Source organism: Schistocerca serialis, chromosome 8 (genome assembly GCF_023864345.2).
Source record: "Schistocerca serialis cubense isolate TAMUIC-IGC-003099 chromosome 8, iqSchSeri2.2, whole genome shotgun sequence".
NCBI classification, from domain to species: Eukaryota; Metazoa; Arthropoda; class Insecta; order Orthoptera; family Acrididae; genus Schistocerca; species Schistocerca serialis.
In genome coordinates this window covers 96,823,538-96,843,837 of record NC_064645.1, presented here as the reverse complement: position 1 = coordinate 96,843,837, position 20,300 = coordinate 96,823,538, and the positions used below count along the sequence as shown (strand labels likewise).

Here is a 20,300-nt window from a genome sequence, read left to right as displayed (position 1 = left end):
CAGGCGAATTCTGGGACGGTTCCTTTCAAAAAGGGCACAGCCTACTTCCTTCCCTATCCTTCCCTAATCCGATGGGACTGATGGCCTCACTGTTTGGTCCCCTCCATCAAATCAAACAATCAATCTTATAAAATGTACCTTTCTCTTCCTTCGGCTTCTTCATACATCTCTGATCAACAGTTCTCCAATACTATATTGTGAAATGAATTGATATTTTCAGGGTGGACCCACTTTGCTCATAGGTTTCCCAGAATTAATTCTTCTTATGAGATGTACCATTCTCTTTTTTCAGCTATTTCATACATCCTTAATTAACAGTTCTCCAATACTATATTGTGAAATTAAATGATATTTTCACGTGTGAAAGCTAGTTTGGAATGTCATCCCATGTATCATCTTCAGGAGAAGCTGGGCCATAGTTGGACTGAGGCCATTGTTTTTTTAAACATTGGAAATGAAGGAACAGCCTTCTTATAACCCTTCACCAACTTTGGATGAATTTCTATAGAGGATAAATCGTTAAAACCATAGAATTTTGAGACAGCATGGTAGTCCAGCTTGAATAATGTGACTTCTTGAGGAATCTCTATCAACAAAAATAATTCACAAACTAGCTGACACTTCATTTACAGTATTGTGTCATATATATCAACATGATGAAAACATAATGTAACTGATATTCATCCATCTCTTTGCAGGTTAGTAACTTTCTACCTTGTGCTCTTTGCTACTACGGTGGGCACAGAAGTCATGAATCTCCCGATTTTGCATGTACTTGTAACTGAGTGGGCTGGGCCAGTTTGAGAACATTTTTCTGCACAAATGAGTTATTGTTTGGCACACTTTTGCCTTGTATACAGGTCTTACACTTGGGCACCGCTCGTGACCCTCTCAGCTTGGTGCCCCAAATGGCCACCACTAATTGTGATATGTTCAGTATAGAAATCTTAAAGTTTTGGCATCTCTGGTACCCCTCTCAGCTGGGCACCACAAGCTAAGGCTTGTGTTGCCTTAATCCGGCAATATATTGGATACCTTATATTCTACTGAAACGAAGCTATTAACTTCAATTTCGAAGGTTGTTGAGTACAGTGATTTGATTCTATATGACATATGATTTGGGACTAGGGCTCTCTAATGCCTAATCTCAGCAGGAAAATTATAATTTGCACAAAACTATACATAAAGCAAAGTAATAAAAGTAATAAGTTGATTATGAGATGCTACCTGTTTCCAATGATCATCCACATGACACTACCTCCAGCAGCACTCAACCAGTAAGTAGTTTTAATGACAGTAGGTTTCCATTGATCTGTGCACACCCAGTTGTACTGAAACAAGCAGACATATGTAAGAGAGGAGAATCTTGCAGTCTTGTTACATCACATTTTGTTTGGAACTAACTATAAAATACACTGGCAAAGAAATTATATGGAAGAATATACATAATACAATATTTAATTTAAATATTGGTAAGCAAAAAACTGATAGAATTACTAGTCAGCACCTTATGTGCTCTCATCACATTCATCTATATTTAATATCAACATTCTCATTAATACTGCATGATTCGTCACTGTGACAGCAGTCAGAGACTGTACTGCTGATATATGAACACTCTTTGCCAATGCTATGCCACTTATTGCTGCACTCAAAACAACAATAGTAAGGTGTGTACTGTAGCAAATCAACATCATAACAAGTTGATAGGTTATCGACTGTTCTTTTAGATACTCCTTGTGTGACAGCACTTCTAGAAAAGTCAAAGCAATAAATAGTGCTGCAAGTGTGCACTGGAACAATCTGCAGAAGTATTTCTCAAATGGAGTAATAGTTTACCAAATAAAAATTTTTTAATACAAAAATCTTTTACTGCCTGCACTGCAAATTTTCATTGTACAATTAAAGTGTGATGCCTAGTTTCAGCTGCTTGCTACAGTAATCTTCACATCATTCAGCTCATAAAAATGAGTTGAATATGCACTGAGAAACATCATCATTAGCAACAGTTATGCAATGACATGCATTCATATTGTGGGCCAAGAAGGCTAGGACAATATTTACTTCAAACAAAATTATGGAAAGATAGATTGATGGTCTCCATAAAGATGACTTATTGAGTTGTGCACAAGCACAACAAGATTGTTACACATTTAGCTTCGGCCAGAGCCTCCTTCAGAAAAGAAAATGCACACACATTCACACAAGCAAGCACACCTCACACACACACGACCTCTATCTCGGGCCTTCCTGACCAGAGTGCAATGGTGTCTCATCTAGGGGCAGCAGCAATCCAGAGTGGGGTGGGGAAGGGAGAAGGATAGTAGGGTATGGGTGAAGGAAGAGGAGTTAGCACTGTCTGGTAGAGAGCACAGCGACTAGACAGAAGCCGGGCAAGGCTGCCAGGCACAGTGTCATCAGGAGGCTGTGTGCTGAGGGAGGGGATGTGAACTGGTTGAAGGTATAGAAGACAGAGGGCAGAAACTGTTGGGTGGAGGGTGTGGGAACAGTAGGTTACTGTAGGTTGAGGCCAGGATAATATCGAGAGTGGAGAATGTGTTGTAAGGATAATTCCCAGTCTGCACAGTTCAGAAAAGCTGGTGGCCAGGCTGTGAAGCAACATTCTGTGTAACAGAGTGATCCACTTTGTTCTTGGTTGCAGTTTGGCATTGGCCATTCATCCTGGTGGACAGCTGATTGGCAGTCACACCAATACAAAAAGCTGTGCAGTGAATGTAGGAGAGCTGGTATATGACGTGGCTGCTTTCACAGGTAGTCCAGCCTCTGATGGGGTAGGATAAGCCATTGACAGACCTGGAATAGGAAGTGCTGGGTAGGTGGATAGGGCAGCTCTTGAACCTGGGTCTTTTCATTGTGCCTGTCTTTAACCAACATGTCATCCTTAAAATTTAGTAGCAATCTAGCCTTTTCATAATACTGTTGATACTCCTACCTCAACTTTCTGTTGTTTCACAGTATGTAGTTAAAAACTTCATTAAGACCAAGTCAGGTTGTAAACCATAATCTTACAAGATGAAGGCAATAAAGAAGAAAAATGGTCAGTTGTATAATTAGAAATTTTATCAAACACCCATTACATTCAATTGTATAGCAGGCATTATAGTGAAAAAAGCATCCACTGTCTCTTTTTCCTCACTATAGTATTGCTGTACAATTGCATATACTAGATATTTGATGCAAAGTTTACTTATGTAACTGGCCATTTTTCTCCTTTATTACCCATATCTTGCAAGATTTTGGGTTTACAATCTGGCTAACACTTCATGAAACTTTTAACTGTGCACAGTCCTAGTCTTGTTGGCACATAATGCATGTCACTGGATGACAGTTGCTGCTGCTGATACTTTGGAGTGCATATTCAACTCATTTTTATGATTTGGACAATCTGAAGAAAAAGCAACCAAAACTAGTCATCATGATTTAATTGTATAAAAAAAATTGTGATCTATGAACTGAAAGTTTTTATATTAAATTTTTTTTATTCATTATGTTACATTAAGATTGCTATCTCCCTCCTGGCATTGTTATGCTTCAACAGTAATAGTTGCCTCAGGTGCAGTATGTAAAGTAGAAGAATTTGGAGACATTTAATGAAAACTGTGATTCTGGTTATTTTAATATATCCAATGTTATGTTACATACTCTACTCAAGATTGTGCAAAGCTATAACTATGCTTTGTAATATTGTTAATTTGCTGTATTGATGAAACTGGGGTACAAAAGTGTAACTAAGGTGGAGTACAATAAATATTTTATGATATCTAATCAGTAACAGAAAATATGTAAAAACTACTGTAAACAAATATCTGAACTACGATCTACAAAATTCCTATGTAGAAAACTGATAGCAATTATTATGCAGCTATTCATAAAGATGCAGGATTCATGTTAGTATCACAATCAAATTTGCATTTAAAAAGTTATTAAGAAAAGTAATTCAGACATTGCTGTAAAAAGGTATTTCATGTAATTTGGACATAATGATCATAATATTTTGGTATGTTAACTATTGTATAAATTTCGTAACAAAATATAGAACTAAATTCTGTAACCTCTTCTCTAAAACTGAACAAATTTTAACTTTAAACTTTTACAAGCCTGTTTAAAACAATGTATATTCTCTTACCATGATTATTACAAGGTATACAAGCAACAGTGGTAGCAGCCTTGGCAAGTCAATGGTGTGCCAAGCTTTAGGTCCTGAACCTGCACCAGTTTGGGGTGCAACAAACAAAATTTTTAAAGTATTCTACTGTTTTGGCCACTTCATTTTGATTTTATAAATTTGACATGCAGCTCCTGACATACAAAGAGCACACAATGTCTTAGACGTGAAGATTAATGCAGGGAAGATATATACACCTCATTCAAGAACACTGAAAAACATATATGTAATGCAAATCGGTCAAATTTCCTTCACTGATGAGGTGATGTGGGACTCTATCCCTACATGTGTGTGCTACAGCACATATTGTTGCAAAGAAGAAACAACAAAAGTTGCCAAAGAGTGCCCCATGCTATACCACCAAAGTGAAAAGTTAGATGAACCTATGAATGATAAAGCCAATTAGCTCTAAAACTCAATTGATACTATTCAAACACAAGCACTGGCCACATGAAAGAGGTAAATAAATTGAACTTAGTCTCAAAATAGAAAAATAAGCGAGACTCATCCTAGAAGCTATTACAATACTGTGATACCACATAATAATGATACAATTAACAAGATCAGAATTGTTGGAATCTGATCAAACTCTAACATTCTACATTTGGTGGCAGTTATGTTAACCTAATCTGTAAACATACTACTGATTTGTCATTATGTCTTTGAGTATCTGCATGGGTAAATTGGTTGGGCTACCTCGACAACATAAATAGCCAGACTCATTGCATATGGTTCACAGACCTGCGCATAGTAGGTAAGCAGCACAACTGATGAATAAATGCACACATTCACCAACATTTTGCTGTCTAGCAAGACTAATGTTCATTACTAATTGCAGAATCAGGAATACAATGAATCTGAGAATCAACAATACACTTCTCGATAAACAAATTTAATAGCTAAATTTGTGTACATGCAAATATGTACGTAATGGCAACAATTATTGCATAAAAGTTTTCTAAAACCAAGAAAAAATATACTACATCAAGACAAACGAAATGAGACTGCTTGACATGGCATATTAGTATACGAAAGGTTTTTTCTTTCATTTAGTCATTCTTCCACCATGGAGAAGAGCCTTCAGAAATGTGAGAGGAGTCAAGTTATACAAGGGTGTGCTGAAAAGTAATGCCTCTGAATTTTTTATGTGAAAACTCTTACAGCGTTTTAAACAAAACAAACTTTATTAACATGCTACATCTTTGTTCTTCACATCTACATATTCATTTCTCAACACAGACACCCTGGTGACCAACACATTTCTCCGACGAGAGACTGGTTTGTTGATACCATCACTGTAGACTGTTCAGCTTTGTTGATGGGAGCCATAACCTCATATCTGCTTGCACTGCCTCTTCACTATCAAAGTGAGGTCTTCAAAGTTCTTTAAGTTTTGAAAACAGAAGAAAATCAATGGGGCTGAGTCAGGAGTGAATGGAGGATGCTTAATGGCAGTGAACCAAAGGTGCCAGGTTGTTGCAGATGTTGCAGCGCTCATGTGTGGTCTGGCATTGTCAGCCTGAAGGAGAATTCATGTTTTCAGTTTTATGAGGGTCTCAGAGTGCAGATTAGGTTAGATTAGATTGAGTTTTTGTTTCATAGACCCAAGAAATGAGGTGATTCTCGTGGGTGTGAAACATGTCAGAAAGTACAACATAGAAACATAAAACATTTGAATATAAGACTTACTACCCTGATTATCTGTCAGAAGATTGTTGAAATAGGTGAATACAATGTGGTAACCTGGAACATTAATGTTTACAGAATTAACACACTGTCAGAATGAAACATTGTTATGCACTATTAATAAATTTATCATACACAAGACACCTAATCTTGACTGTTGTGACAAAGTGCTGTCAAAACTGAAATCTATCAGACATTTTTACTTAAGCTGGCTTAACAGTCTCTGTTAAGGTGTTCATCTATAGAGCAGAAGGAGTTCCTATCAAAAAATCTTTCAAACTCTGTGTAAACCATGCTTTATCTGAAACCTAGTTTTTAATGGTTGCTGGCAATTTATTGAAAATGTGTGTTCCTGAAAATTTGACCCCTTTTGCAGCAGGGAAAGTGATTTTAGGTCTTTATGTGGATTGTTCTTATTTCTAATATTGATACTAGATATTGAGCTATTGATAGGAAATAGAGATGTATTACTTGCAACAAATTTTGTTTAGGAATAAATATACTGAGAAGCAGTGGTTAGAATAAAAATTTCCTTGGACAGGTTTCTACATGATGTTCTTGAATTTACACCAAAAATTATTCTTATCACACACTTTTGCCCCTAAAAACTTTTGCTCAGTTTGGTGAGTTGCCCCAGAAAATGATCCCATATGACATAATAGAATGAAAGTAAGTGAAGTATGCGAATTTTTTTTATCTTTATATCTCTTACATCTGACATCATTCTCACTGCAAATACAGACTTGTTTAGGCACTTAAGCAATTTTGTGGTATGCCCTTCCCAGCTGAATTTATTATCGATCCCAGAAATTTAATACTGTCAACCTCTTCGATCTGCATGTCTTGATATGTTATTCACATGCCGGAAGGAAATCTCTTACAGGTTTTGAAGTGCATATAGTGGGTCTTCTCTAAGTTTAATGACAGTGAATTAGCTTTAAACCACTTATTAATGTCAGTGAAAATTTGATTAGCAGCTATTTATCAATGTGTACTGGATGTATCATCTACAAACAAATCAAATTTAGCATCTGGCAATGTAACAGATGAGGGGTGAATAATGTACACAAGAAAAAGCAATGGACCAAGATGGAACACCACCATGTCACATATTACACTTCTACAGCAGAGGCATGCAACTTGCTTCTCTGAAGCAGGGAAGTTGACCAAGTAATATGCATGATAAGTAATACCTCAACCAGTAATGAGCAAAGAATAAAAAATTCAGAGATATTACTTTTCATTACACCCTCATACATTAATAGGTAGGAGGAGCCAGTGTTTCTGTAAAGTATGTCATATATCAACAACAAATTATGACTATTGATAATATGGGCATACTGATACCTATTGATATTAGTACTAAATTGCATTATATATGTTTATATAAAGCATGCGAAGTTCAGAAGAACGCCAAATCCCGAAGATTGGCTAAAATTTACAGACGCGTGAAATTTGGCATGGACTTCAATGCGAGATGCCTTTAATAGGTTCCACAACGAAACATTGTCTCGAAATTTGGTAGAAAATATGAAGAAATTCTGGTCGTATGTAAAGTACACAAGCAGCAAGACGCAGTCAATACCTTCGCCGTGCAGTGCCGATGGTACTGTTACCGATGACTGTGCCGCTAAAGCGGAGTTATTGAACGCAGTTTTCCGAAATTCCTTCACCAGGGAAGACAAGTGGAATATTCCAGAATTTGAAACATGAACAGCTGCTAGCATGAGTTTCTTAGAAGTAGATACCTTAGGGGTTGCGAAGCAACTCAAATCGCTTGATACAGGCAAGTCTTCAGGTACAGATTGTATACTGATTAGGTTCCTTTCAGATTACGCTGTTACAATAGCTCCCTACTTAGCAACCGCTCGCTCACCGATAGATCTGTACCTACAGACTGGATAATTGCGCAGGTCGCACCAGTGTTTAAGAAGGGTAGTAGGAGTAATCCATCGAACTACAGACCTATATCATTGGCGTCGGTCGGTTTGCAGTAGGGTTTTGGAGCATATACTGTATTCAAACATTATGAATCACCTCAAAGGGAACGATCTATTGATACGTAATCAGCATGGTTTCAGAAGACATCGTTCTTGTGCAATGCAGCTAGCTCTTTATTCGCACGAAGTAATGGCCGCTATCGACAGGGGATCTCAAGTTGATTCCGTATTTCTAGATTTCCGGAAAGCTTTTGACACCGTTCCTCACAAGTGACTTCTAATCAAGCTGCGGACCTATGGGGTATCATCTCAGTTGTGCGACTGGATTCGTGATTTCCTGTCAGGAAGGTTGCAGTTTGTAGTAATAGACGGCAAATCATCGAGTAAAACTGAAGTGATATCAGGTGTTCCCCAGGGAAGCATCCTGGGACCTCTGCTGTTCCTGATCTATATAAAGACCTGGGTGACAATCTGAGCAGTTCTCTTAGGTTGTTCGCAGATGATGCTGTAATTTCCGTCTAGTAAGGTCATCCGAAGACCAGTATCAGTTGCAAAGTGATTTAGAAAAGATTGCTGTATGGTGTGGCAGGTGGCAGTTGACGCTAAATAACGAAAAGTGTGAGGTGATCCACATGAGTTCCAAAAGAAATCCGTTGGAATTCGATTACTCAATAAATAGTACAATTCTCAAGGCTGTCAATTCAACTAAGTACCTAGGTGTTAAAATTACGAACAACTTCAGTCGGAAAGACCACATAGATAATATTGTGGGGAAGGCGAGCCAAAGGTTGTGTTTCATTGGCAGGACACTTAGAAGATGCAACAAGTCCACTAAAGAGACAGCTTACACTACACTCGTTCATCCTCTGTTAGAATATTGCTGCGCGGTGTGGGATCCTTACCAGGTGGGATTGACGGAGGACATCAAAAGGGTGCAGAAAAGGGCAGCTTGTTTTGTATTATCATGTAATAGGGGAGAGAGTGTGGCAGATATGATACACGAGTTGGGATGGAAGTCATTAAAGCAAAGACGTTTTTCGGCGCGGCGAGATCTACAGTATTTATGAAATTTCAGTCACCAACTTTCTCTTCCGAATGCGAAAATATTTTGTTGAGCCCAACCTACATAGGTAGGAATGATCATCAAAATAAAATAAGAGAAATCAGAGCTCGAACAGAAAGGTTTAGGTGTTCGTTTTTCCCGTGCGCTGTTCGGGAGTGGAATGGTAGACAGATAGTATGATTGTGGTTCGATGAACCCTCTGCCAAGCACTTAAATGTGAATTGCAGAGTAATCATGTAGATGTAGATCTAGATGTAGATATACACTGATGGAAAAAAACCATAACACTAAAAAATAATTAATGAAATTTTGGGAATACATTTGTCTAGGTAACATATTTAAGTGATTTACATTGCAAGATGATATGTTAATGTAAGTACAATATAAGCCATTATAAATGTGAAATTCTGGTAGATTAATAACCACCAAAATGTTCCATGCAAGCATGCAGATGTCGATGCATTGTGTTGTACACGTGCCGGATGTCAGCTTGTGCGATGGAGTTCCATGCCTGTTGCACTTGGTCGGTCAATACATGGGTCGTTAATGTTGGTTATTGATGATGTTGGAGTTGTCATCCAATGGTATCCCATATATGCTTGACTGGAGAGAGATCTGGTGACCAAACAAGCCAAGGAAACAAAATGATACTCTGTAGAGCATTTCAGGTTACAACAGTGGTATGTGGGCAAATGCTATCTGCTGGAAAACATGCTCTGAAATGCTGTTCATAAATGGCAGCACAGCATGTCAAATAACCAGACTGACATACAAATTTGTTGTCATGGAGCATGGGATAACCACAAGAGAGCTTCTGCTGTCATATGAAATCATACCCCACACCATAACTCCATGTGTAGGTCTAGTGTGTCTAGCATGCACACAGGTTAATTGCAGGCCCTCTCCTGGCCTTCTTCTAACCAACACAAGACCTTTACTGGCACTGAGGCAGAACAATCTTTCATCAAAAAACACAACAAATCTCCACCATGCCCTCCAATGAGCAGTAACTTGACACCTCTGAAGTCAGAAATGGCAGGGGTTTGTTGTTAGCGGAATGCATGCTAAACTGAGCATGGCTTGGAAGTGTCCCTGAAGTACCCCATTTGTAAGAGTTTGTTGTGTTACTGTGGTGCCAATTGTTGTTCATATTGCTGCTGTGGATGCATTACAATCCACCAGAACCATACACAAATCACGATGGTCTTCCCTCTCAGTAGTCCATGTGGCCACCGGGAGCATGGTCTTCTTGTGACAACACATTCTCATGACCCTGCTGCCAGCAATCGTGTACAGTGGCTACATTCCCACTAAGACTTTCTGCCATATTACAGAAGAAACATCCAGCTTCTGATAGCCCTATTACATGACCTCATCCAAATTCAGTGAGGTGCTAATAATGGCGGCTTTGTTACCTTAAAGGCATTCTTGATTAACATCATTTACCCCATCCAATCTGAAAGTTAACTAATGCTCATGACCTTTACAGTGTATATTTAAAGCAAACCTGATTTTAATCCTCATATGGAGATAGTAATGCCACTTCTATGTGACCTGTGCACAATTGGAATAATAGATATCATCTTCCAGATAAAGAAAAAGGCCTACCAACTTCCCTTTATGTCAACTCCTCCTTGGTGTTGCAGATTTTTGTTTGTGTGTGAATATGAGGACGAAAACAGTTACTTTCAAAAATTCCACTTACTCCTCCTCTTCTGTTACTCAGTTGCTGTTCCTATTTATCACTTCAAACAATGCATTTATGTGGCTTTACACAGACCATTATCAACTGTCTATATACTGGCGAAGTCAATATTTATTTAATATAAACATTAGAGCGATAAGGAATTTTCATTCATGAGTCTAAATAGTCTATAAACTGAAGAAGGATTGGCTAATGAGCTTTTATTATACTATGCATTTGAATATATGGAAATTTCCAGTGTCCTGCCTGATGTCTATTAGCGACCTGTTATTAACTTTTGAACTAGAAGCCTATGTACATATGCAAGGTCTATATGGAAATAATCTTTAATTTTAGTACTGTTGCTGTGAAATTTCTGTTCATTTTAAATAATTAACTCTGTCCAGACAGGCCTCAAAGGCCCAAAGGTACCAACTAACCACTGTATCATACCCAGCTGATAGGCATCACTGGATGCGGAGGTGGAAGGGCATGTCGTCAGCACGCCATTCCCCTGGACATTGTCAGTTTTCATGACTGGAGTCGCTACTTCTTAATCAGGTAGCTCCTCAACTGACCTCATGAGGGCTGAGTGCACCCCGCTTGCTAACAGCACTTGCAGACCCAGACGGTGACCCGTCCAAATGCAGCCAAGCCCGACAGTGCTTCACTTCAGTGATCTGACAGGAACTCATGTTACCATTATGGCAAGACTGTTGGGGTTCACTCTAAATGCACTGTTGTTATTAACCACAAATGCCGTTACAAGAAAAACATATTAGGACACACATGAAAGAATTTCTAGGTCTTTGGAGAGTTTTCTGAAAGTTGTTCAGTTATCAATTTTACACACAAAATACTGACTGAAAGTATCCTAGGAATCCCTTCAGACAGTCAACATAATGAGAAAGACATCAAATCCAAAGTGGCATACTGAGTTTTTTTGCTTGACTTTTACATGCGCTGGTGCAATATCAGTTTATTATCAATTAGATACCTAGTATTCACACATGGATCCTCATCCATTGTTTGACCATTTTTCTCTACTTCTGGCACCTTTAAGTCAGTTTTATTTGCTTGGAATCACATAATGTGACTCTTTGTAAGATTATGGGTTAAACTGCTTGATGTGAAGCAGTTGGAAGCCTCTCCCATTATTACCTAGCTATATTTGGACCCTTTATCAATAAACTAATGTCAACAGTGAACATAACAGTTTTTGAAGTGTTCTGAAATGTCCCATGTGATATTATGTACGTCACGTAATGGAGTGGACCAAGCACTGGACTTGCAGGGCACCAAATTTCGAATTTCCCTACTCTGAATTTAGTCCTGTTCAACAGCTACATGACCACTCTGATAATCACTGTGAAGAGCTATGAAGAGGGTGCATAGCATTGTATGACATGTTTAAACAGATTTTAATGTCGCTGAGCAACAGTTACACACAAATTTTTAAATGAACACACCACCATTTGAGTATATTGTTGTTCATTTAATGGCATGAAGATGCATGTACTTTGGCGGCAGTCACAGAAGCGTCCTCTATCAAAGTCCGTGCCATCTGCAAATACTGTTCCATCTGCGGCACCCAGGTGCATGCATAAAGACGAATCATGTTTGCCCTCTGTCAAAACCCACATCTGCAGTGTTAAAAACAACATCAGATGTTGCCAGGCATGTCATTATGGATAAAATGTTTCCTCTCAGAAGAAATTAACGACAGCAATGAGTCCCAAGCCTTGTCCAGTTGAAAACTGCTGTCACAATCTCATGCTAAATGTTTTTCCACAGATTCTTTAGTTACTGAATCCCCAAAGGATCTCGCTGGGGTGAAAATGTTTGTGGCAGAATAATCCATAGAGTGCCCTGTGGTAATACGATGATACACATCCTTCGATGTCTACAGATTATAGTGTCTGGGCTACCCTCAGGGAGTAATCTAAGGTTTCGTAACATCTCTTGTGTCGCTGTTGCTGTCTGTCTGATTGCCTGCCGGCCACTGTCCTCTGTCCACCGTCACCACCGCCCGGTGTTCGCCGCCGTCTGCCATCCGTCCGTCTGTATGTCGGCCGCTGCCCCTATTTTTGTACATCCGTCTGCCTGCCTGCCTGTTAGCCATCGCCCTGAGCTTGCCGCCACCGTCCGGGGCTCACCACTTCTGCTGCCGCCGCCACCACCAGCTGAGGATCCTGGACCACCCCCTTTTGCTGTTGTCGTACAGCCGCTGCCCAGACCACCTTCACTGCCTGCCGGAGAGGCTGCCACTCCCCCTTGCTGAAGGCTCCCTCGCTGCCGCTGCTGCTGCCGTAACCACCACTGCCATCCTTCACCACCACCACCGCCACCATTGCCATCACCACTGTCTTCACCCCCCTCTTGCACACCACCACCATGTCCCAACCCACCAACTCCTTCATTGTCACCTCCCCCTCAGCTGCTCTCATTGTCACCTCCCCCTCAGCTGCTCCAACCACCATCACATGGAACTCATGCGCTGCCCCCATCCCCATCCTTCCCTCCCTGTCCACCCCACTCCTGCACCGTTTTTGGCTGTCACTTCCTATGATTCTCCCTCACCCTTAGCTGTTGCCCCATTGCCATCTTTGGACTTCCCACTGCTTACTACACCTCCTATGACAGGCTCTGAGCCAGCATGAATTTCCACCCACTGTGCCACAGTCTCTGTGACACCTATGCCCCTGCCCCCTGCATCACCTGCCCCTCAGGGAGGACCTGCCCCCCACCACCTCACCCTGCAACCCATCCTCCAGCCCCCTCCCCACCCTGCCTGTCTGAGATACCTGTTAAACGCCCTAATGTTGACCCCACCCCCACCATCTCCACAAAGAAAAACCCTGATGCCCGTGACCTGCCCACCCCCATGGATGCGGCCCCAGCCCCCACCCCTACAACCCCTTCTACCCATGCCTTCGTCCTCTCCAAGCCTGACCCTCAATTCCTTGATGTACATACATCTGTAAATACATTCCCAATGCCCCCATCTCCCTTGCCATTCCTCGAAAGGACTTGGTCATCATTAAATCCCCCAATGCTTCCTTACACATCAATCTCCTCTCCAAAATGCCCCACATCCAATTTGTCCCACAAGCCACCCTTATCCCCTACCACACCTCATCCTCTCTCTGAAAACCTCAACCTCCCTGACGTCTGCAGACCTTCAGCACTGTGATCATGAAGCTTAGCTCCACGGTCACAGGGGCTGAGGTGTTGGCGGAACTCAATTGCCATCCTGACACTGAAATCTGCTCGGCCCATCGCATCTTTAATGATGCCGGGCCGACTTACCTAATGCGCCTCTTCACCAAATCCTCCTCCTCCATCGACTGCCTCCTTACAGAGGGACCCCTAATCTACAATAGATGTCATAAAGTGGACCCCTCCCCCCTTCCAATCCTATCGCTGACAACGTTACCTAAAAAGTACAACGACCATGTCACTGCCACCTGTAAGAGCCTCCCTACCTGCCCCCCCTGCAAAGCTGCCCACTTCTTGAGGAACTGCCCCAACCTCGCCTCTCCCCCCTCCAGTAATACCTGTAACGAACTGTATCCTACCTACTCATCGAAATGTAAAGCAAAACCTCCTCCCATCACCCCTGAGCTCACTGTCCCTGTAAACCCTGTTGATGACCCCATCCACCCCAACAACTTGCTCCACCATCCCCCTACTACAGAGGACATCATCTGCTGTGTCACCATAGTTCTCCAAAACACCCACCCATTCCAACACCCCCACATCCTTTCCCAAATTGTCCTTGCTGCCCGTTCCATCTTCCACCTCACCACCTATGCCACCTACTCCCACAACCGGGCCCACTTCACCTTCACTCCCCTCACCTCCCTCGTCTAAATCTCCCCGACCATGGAACGACAACATTACAGCATCCTTTACCATAATATCCGCTCCCTGCACACCCACAAACTCCTCTTCCTCCACAACCTCCAGTAACACCATGTGGATGCCTTCATCCTAAATTAAACCTTCCTCCAACCCCGCATCTCCATCTCCACAGCTCCGTACACCCTCCACTGCACTGATAACCTGAACCCCCTGGTGTGTGGCGGGGTTGCTATTGGCCACCTCAAGCACCTCCCTGTTCCGCCCCAACCTCTTCTCAACAATCCTGCTGAGCATCTCACCCTCTGCCTCTTCTTCCCCACCCTTACTGTCACATGTGCCACCATCTACATCTTCTCAACAATCCTGCTGAGCATCTCACCCTCTGCCTCTTCTTCCCCACCCTTACTGTCACATGTGCCACCATCTACATCTGCCCTCGTACCCCATCCTGCACGATTTCCTGGCCCACATTGACCGCAACTTTTCCACCTATGTGATTGCCGCAGACCTCAATATCCACAGCTGTGCTCCTGCCGAATTCCAGCGGTGGGATTGGTTTATCACCACCCTCCAGGGAGACTTGGTCCAGGGAGACTTGGTTCCTCTCCCCCAACACACCTGACCTGAATCCAACACCACTCCCAACGTGATCCTAGCCTCTCCCCACATCCTTGGGCATGTCACTGTGGATGTCCTTGACCTAACTGGCAGTGACCATGCCCCTGTCCTCCTCACTATCTCTGGAGGTCGCCATCCACGCCCCGTTCCTCATCCTGACATTCCCTCTAAACTTGTCCACGACTATTCCCGCACCAACTGGGGTGCCTACCAGGACTCCTCACACACCCAGATCGAATGCCATGACCCTACCCTCTAATCTCCTGATGACATCTCCTGAACCGCTGTCTTCCTCCACCAGACCTTATCTGACACTGTCGCCACTCATATCTCTAACAAAGCCATCCACCCTTACCACCAGGCCCTGTCCCCACAGGCCGTCCTTCTCCTTCGTGAATCCCGCTGCCTCTATGGATCCTTCCTCCCGCTGTGCCTGTTGACAGACATGCACACAGCTCAAGGCCACACTACCAATAAACTTTTCCAGGTATTGGTCTGCTTTCCACTGCCTTACTTGGAACCGCCCTACCTTACAGTACCCTCTCCTCCTTCATGACCATCCCTTTCCTGACAACTTCAGTAAGGTCAACCACTTTGCCTCCCACCTGTCCAATGTCTTTTCCATTCCAGATGATCCCCAATTTGATTATTTGCTCTTCCCCAATGTCATCGAATGTACAGACACCTCCACTCCTCCCCTTGCTCCTAGCTTCCAGTACTTGGGCCACACAGCACCGTCAGGACTTAACACTCCCATCACTACACAGTACATCAGCCTCACACTCCACACTAAATGCAACACCACTCCCAGCCACGACCATGTTACCTACCGCCAACCACTGCCCTCCCTCCTTCCTTGTAGCCCTTGCAGCCCTCTACAATGTAATCCTTGACACTGGTTTCTCGACCTGTGGAAAACCTCCTGTATTCTGATGTTCTCCAAACAAAACATGCCTCCATCTGATGCCTCTTCCTATCGCCCTATACATCTCATCTCAGTGTTCAACAAGCTCTTGGAATCCATCCTTACCCAGCACATCCATCACCACCTCCACCGACACCACCTCCTCCCTAACACCCAATGGGGCTTTTGACCTTCCTTCTCTGCCGATAACCAACTCCTACGCCTCACTCATCTCCTCTACCTCCAGCTTAACTTCCATCGCTCCAGCATTTTTGTCTCCCTAGACCTCTAAAAGGCCTACAACTGTGTATGGCATCCCGGTCTCCTGTATAAACTCCTGACCTATGCCCTTCCTATCAGCTATGTTCATCTGATTGCCTCCTTCCTCCCCCACCGCCCCTCCTATGTTACCATCCATAATGCCAATTCCTGCACCTTCTACCCCTCCATGGGTGTGCCCCAGGGTTCTGTCCTCTCCTCTACCTCATGTGCATGGCAGATATGCCCCCCCCCCCCTCTGGTCCATCTCCTGCAATACACTGATGACACCGCCTTCCTTGCCTTCGCTCCTTCAATGGTCCCAATGCCTTCTCCAGAACCACCGTGACCTTTTTTCCACATGGTGTAACCAGTTGCTCCTCAAAATCAATCCTTCCGAGACCCAGGCAATCATCGTAGGTCATACCACTCACTCCTTTTGGCTACTTGATTTTTCCCTTACCATCTGCACTCGTCCTGTCCACCTCTCCCCCACCCTCACCTATCTAGGACTCACCACTGACAGCCACTTCACCTGGATCCTTCATCTCCACTCTAGCCAATCCAAAGCCCTCAACTGCCTCCATCTCCTGAAACTCTTCTCTGGCCAGACATGGGGGTTGCACCCCTCTATCATGCTCCACACCTACAAATTCTTAATACATCCCAGCCTCTGTTATGCCAGTCCTGCCTTGATATCCACTCCCCACCCCCCCAAAAAAAAAAAAAAATTCTATAAGTGCCTCCAGATCCTTGAGCTCCATGCACTCCGCCTTGCCTTCTGTATATACCTCCCGTCCCCCACGCAGATCCTCTACGACCTGATTCCTTTCCCCCATCTGCTCCTATTTCTTGAACATGTTCGCATCCTCTACAACTCCCGCTGACTTGATCATCCTCATCCCCTGGTTGCTCCTTTCGTCTCCAACCCCCAGCAGCTCCCATGCCTTCACAGTTGTGTTCCCCCAACCTTCCACCTCTACACCCTTCATCTCCTTTCCCGAGGTGGCTTCCATCAACTTCCCCTCCTGGATGATGCCCTCTCTCCCTCCATTTATCCCTCCTATCAATTATGATCCTCCCCTCCCCCCTCTCCTCCTTTTCCCAGGATCCTCTCTCCCCCTACCCATTCCTTGACTCAATTCCCCCCCCCCCCCCCCCCCAAGTCCTTTTTTTTCCCCTCTACTGTCTTCCCCACATATTTCTCGTGTCCGCAGCACTGATCCCCCTCTTTCTGTGCCCTCTCCCTTCATCCCCCCCCTTTTCCTTTTCTCTCCTCCTCCTTTTTTTCCCCTCATCGGTCCAGATCCCCCCCCCCCCCCCCCCCAATCTGCTGCCACGACTCCTCTATAGTGCTGTTTTAAATGTGTATTCAGTGTTGTGCGTTCACTGTAAGTGTTGCGAATGGACACCATATTGTCGCTAGGTGTGCTTTTAAACTGTTATGAAGAGAAACCAGACTGTTGCCGTGTCTTTTAATTGTACCTGTCTATTTACTAAGTGTTTCAATCAGCATCACCGATGCTTTATTTTTATATTCTCTTGGCAATTTTTCGCCTTGTTCCAGAATCAATCAGTCACCATATTATCGCCTGTTTTTACTTTTATGATATCATCTGATTTTGTTTTTAACTTTTCTGTAGGCTGCAGAGCGGCATATAACGCTGCTGCCAGCACGCCCCCCCTCTAGAGGGCAATCGAAATCCAATAAAGAAAACAAAATACGATGATCGCTTATGGCCGACTTATTGGGCTGTGAAAGGCAAGTGTAGCGCTCATGTTCTACGCACCTTACGTGCTCTGTGCATGTCCCCTGACCTATGTAAGCTTTGCCACACTGGCAAGGAATTTTGTAAATCCTAGCCTTCTGGAGACCCAGCTTGTCCTTTACTGAACCGAGAAGGGCACTATACTTCGCCGGAGGCTGGAAGATTACTTTAGCTTGATGTTTACTTAGGTTCCTGCCTACTGTAGACGAAAGGTTGGCGACACGTGGAAGGAACGCCCTGGACTTAAACAGCTCCTTATCCTCTTGATATTGTGGGTAGTCATGTCTCTTCCTTCTTAGTGCCGTACTAATATGATGTGGACCGGCAGCTGTGACCGAGCGATTCTAGGCGCTTCAGTCCGGAACCGCGCGCCTGCTACGGTCGCAGGTTCGAATCCTGCCTCGGGCATGGATGTGTGTGATGTCCTTAGGTTAGTTAGGTTTAAGTAGTTCTGAGTTCTAGGGGACTGATGACCTAAGATGTTAAGTCTCATAGTGCTCAGAGCCATTTTTTAGTTCTTCTTCACCGTGGGGCCACACTACAAAAGTGTCATCTACATATCACCAGAAGACTCTCGGTTTAAGGTCTGCCGAATCAAGTGCCCTTTCCTCAGAGTCTGCCATTAAAAAGTTTGCTACCAGAGGGGAGAGGGGATTGCCCATGGCAACACCGTCCGTTTGCTAAAAATATTCTTTCTTGAATAAAAAGTTGCTTGAGGAAAAGATATGATGAAGAAGTGATGTTTTATCGTCTGTGAATTTATTGCTGATGAGTGACAAAGAATCCATTAGAGGAACCGTAGTGAAAAGTGAGATGACATCGAAGCTCACTAATAACTTAGTTTCATTGACTTGAAGTGACTTCAGTCTGTTGATAAAGTCAGCAGAGCTGCAAACATGATGCGCACACTTTTCCACAAAAGGTCTCAGTAGAGAGGCAACATGTGGGGCGTCGATATTACTGACGATCGGCCATAACGGAATCTCTTTTTTGTGAATGTTCGGAAGACCATATAACCTGGGTGGCACAAAACCATTAAGTCTTAATCTTTTGGTCACTCCTTGCGAAATAGAGAAAGAATTCAGCAGTGCTGACGTTTTCTTTTCCACTTCCCCTGTGGGATCTTTGTCAGTTTTCCGATACACTGGTTCACTGAACAAGTTGTAAATCTTCTTTTCGTAAACCTCACTTGGCAACAGCACAGCGGCGTTTCCTTTATCCACTGGTAAGACCACTGCGTGAGGAACTTCTCGTAGCTTTTGTAGCGTGGCCTTTCCACGGCAAAAATGTTGCTCTTCTGAGGCAGAGCTTTCGTGAGTGCACGACATGTTTCACGTCTTATTTCTTCCGCAGCATCACTAGGAAGAGATCTAACAGCTTCCTCAATAGCAATAATAAAATCAGTTTGAGGCGGGACTCATGGCGTAGGGACTAAATGTGATCCTTTCCCACGCACAGACAGCGTTACATTGTCAATAACCTTATCCGTTAAAATGACGACGCAGCGTGAAAAAGTATTCCCTTACGGTATCATTGCTGACAGTCGGGAGAACTTCGAAGACTGTCTTGAAGTAGACTCCCTATGGACCCAGTCCGACTTTGCCCAAGTCACGCCGTCGATCCATGCCCAGAAAAGTGATGGTAGTCCGGATGTAATCTCCATATGCAGATGAAACAGCTGTTACGATATGGCGTCCAATTAACGGCGAGTAAAGCAGACCATATCATTCAGTACTGCTAGGTTCGCCTTTCGTATAAAGACATTTGCAGTGGCAGTCTGGATAAAATGTCTTACTCTTGCAAACTTCGGAATAAGGCCATTGTCCTGACACTTAACTAAAAAGCACAGAGAACAATCGCGCTCACTTGTTGCGTAGCTTGTCCAACCTCTCGACATGTAATGCCATTGCCTGTGTGATTCTTGAAATATTAGTGATAAAAAGACCATCATGCAGGAAATTAAAAAAAAAAAATCCAGATTTTCAGAAATAAAGTAAAAGAATAGATCAGCCACTTCTACAATTTATCAAAAGGTGTTTGGACTTAGGGACATGAAGTCTTTATAACTCTAATGTTTCTATTAAACAGATATTACTTTGAATTATTAGATAAAAACAGCTGCTGAGCTGTATAAGCAGAAGTTCAGTGGCTGTTTTTCTTGTATTATATGTAGGTTAAGTAATCAAGAAGTAGCTAATTCATATAATTATCAGTGTGAGTAGATTAGTGCTTGAAATATTTTTTTTGTTTTTATACTTCATGTAAGTATGGTAACTAATGGTAGCTTCTCCTGTCTGCTAATATTTTTCAGTTGATTTGTTCCAAATC

At 42.9% G+C, this 20,300-nt stretch overlaps 1 protein-coding gene across 1 annotated transcript in view; it reads right to left on the bottom strand.

Annotated features, from left to right (window-relative positions):
- LOC126416305 (solute carrier family 22 member 1-like) overlaps window positions 1–20,300 on the bottom strand; it is a 253,100-nt gene that overhangs the window by 84,606 nt on the left and 148,194 nt on the right. The window contains exon 4 of the mRNA XM_050083965.1: window positions 1,228–1,331. Coding sequence (XP_049939922.1) covers window positions 1,228–1,331 — 104 coding nt within the window. The remainder of the gene's footprint in view (window positions 1–1,227; window positions 1,332–20,300) is intronic.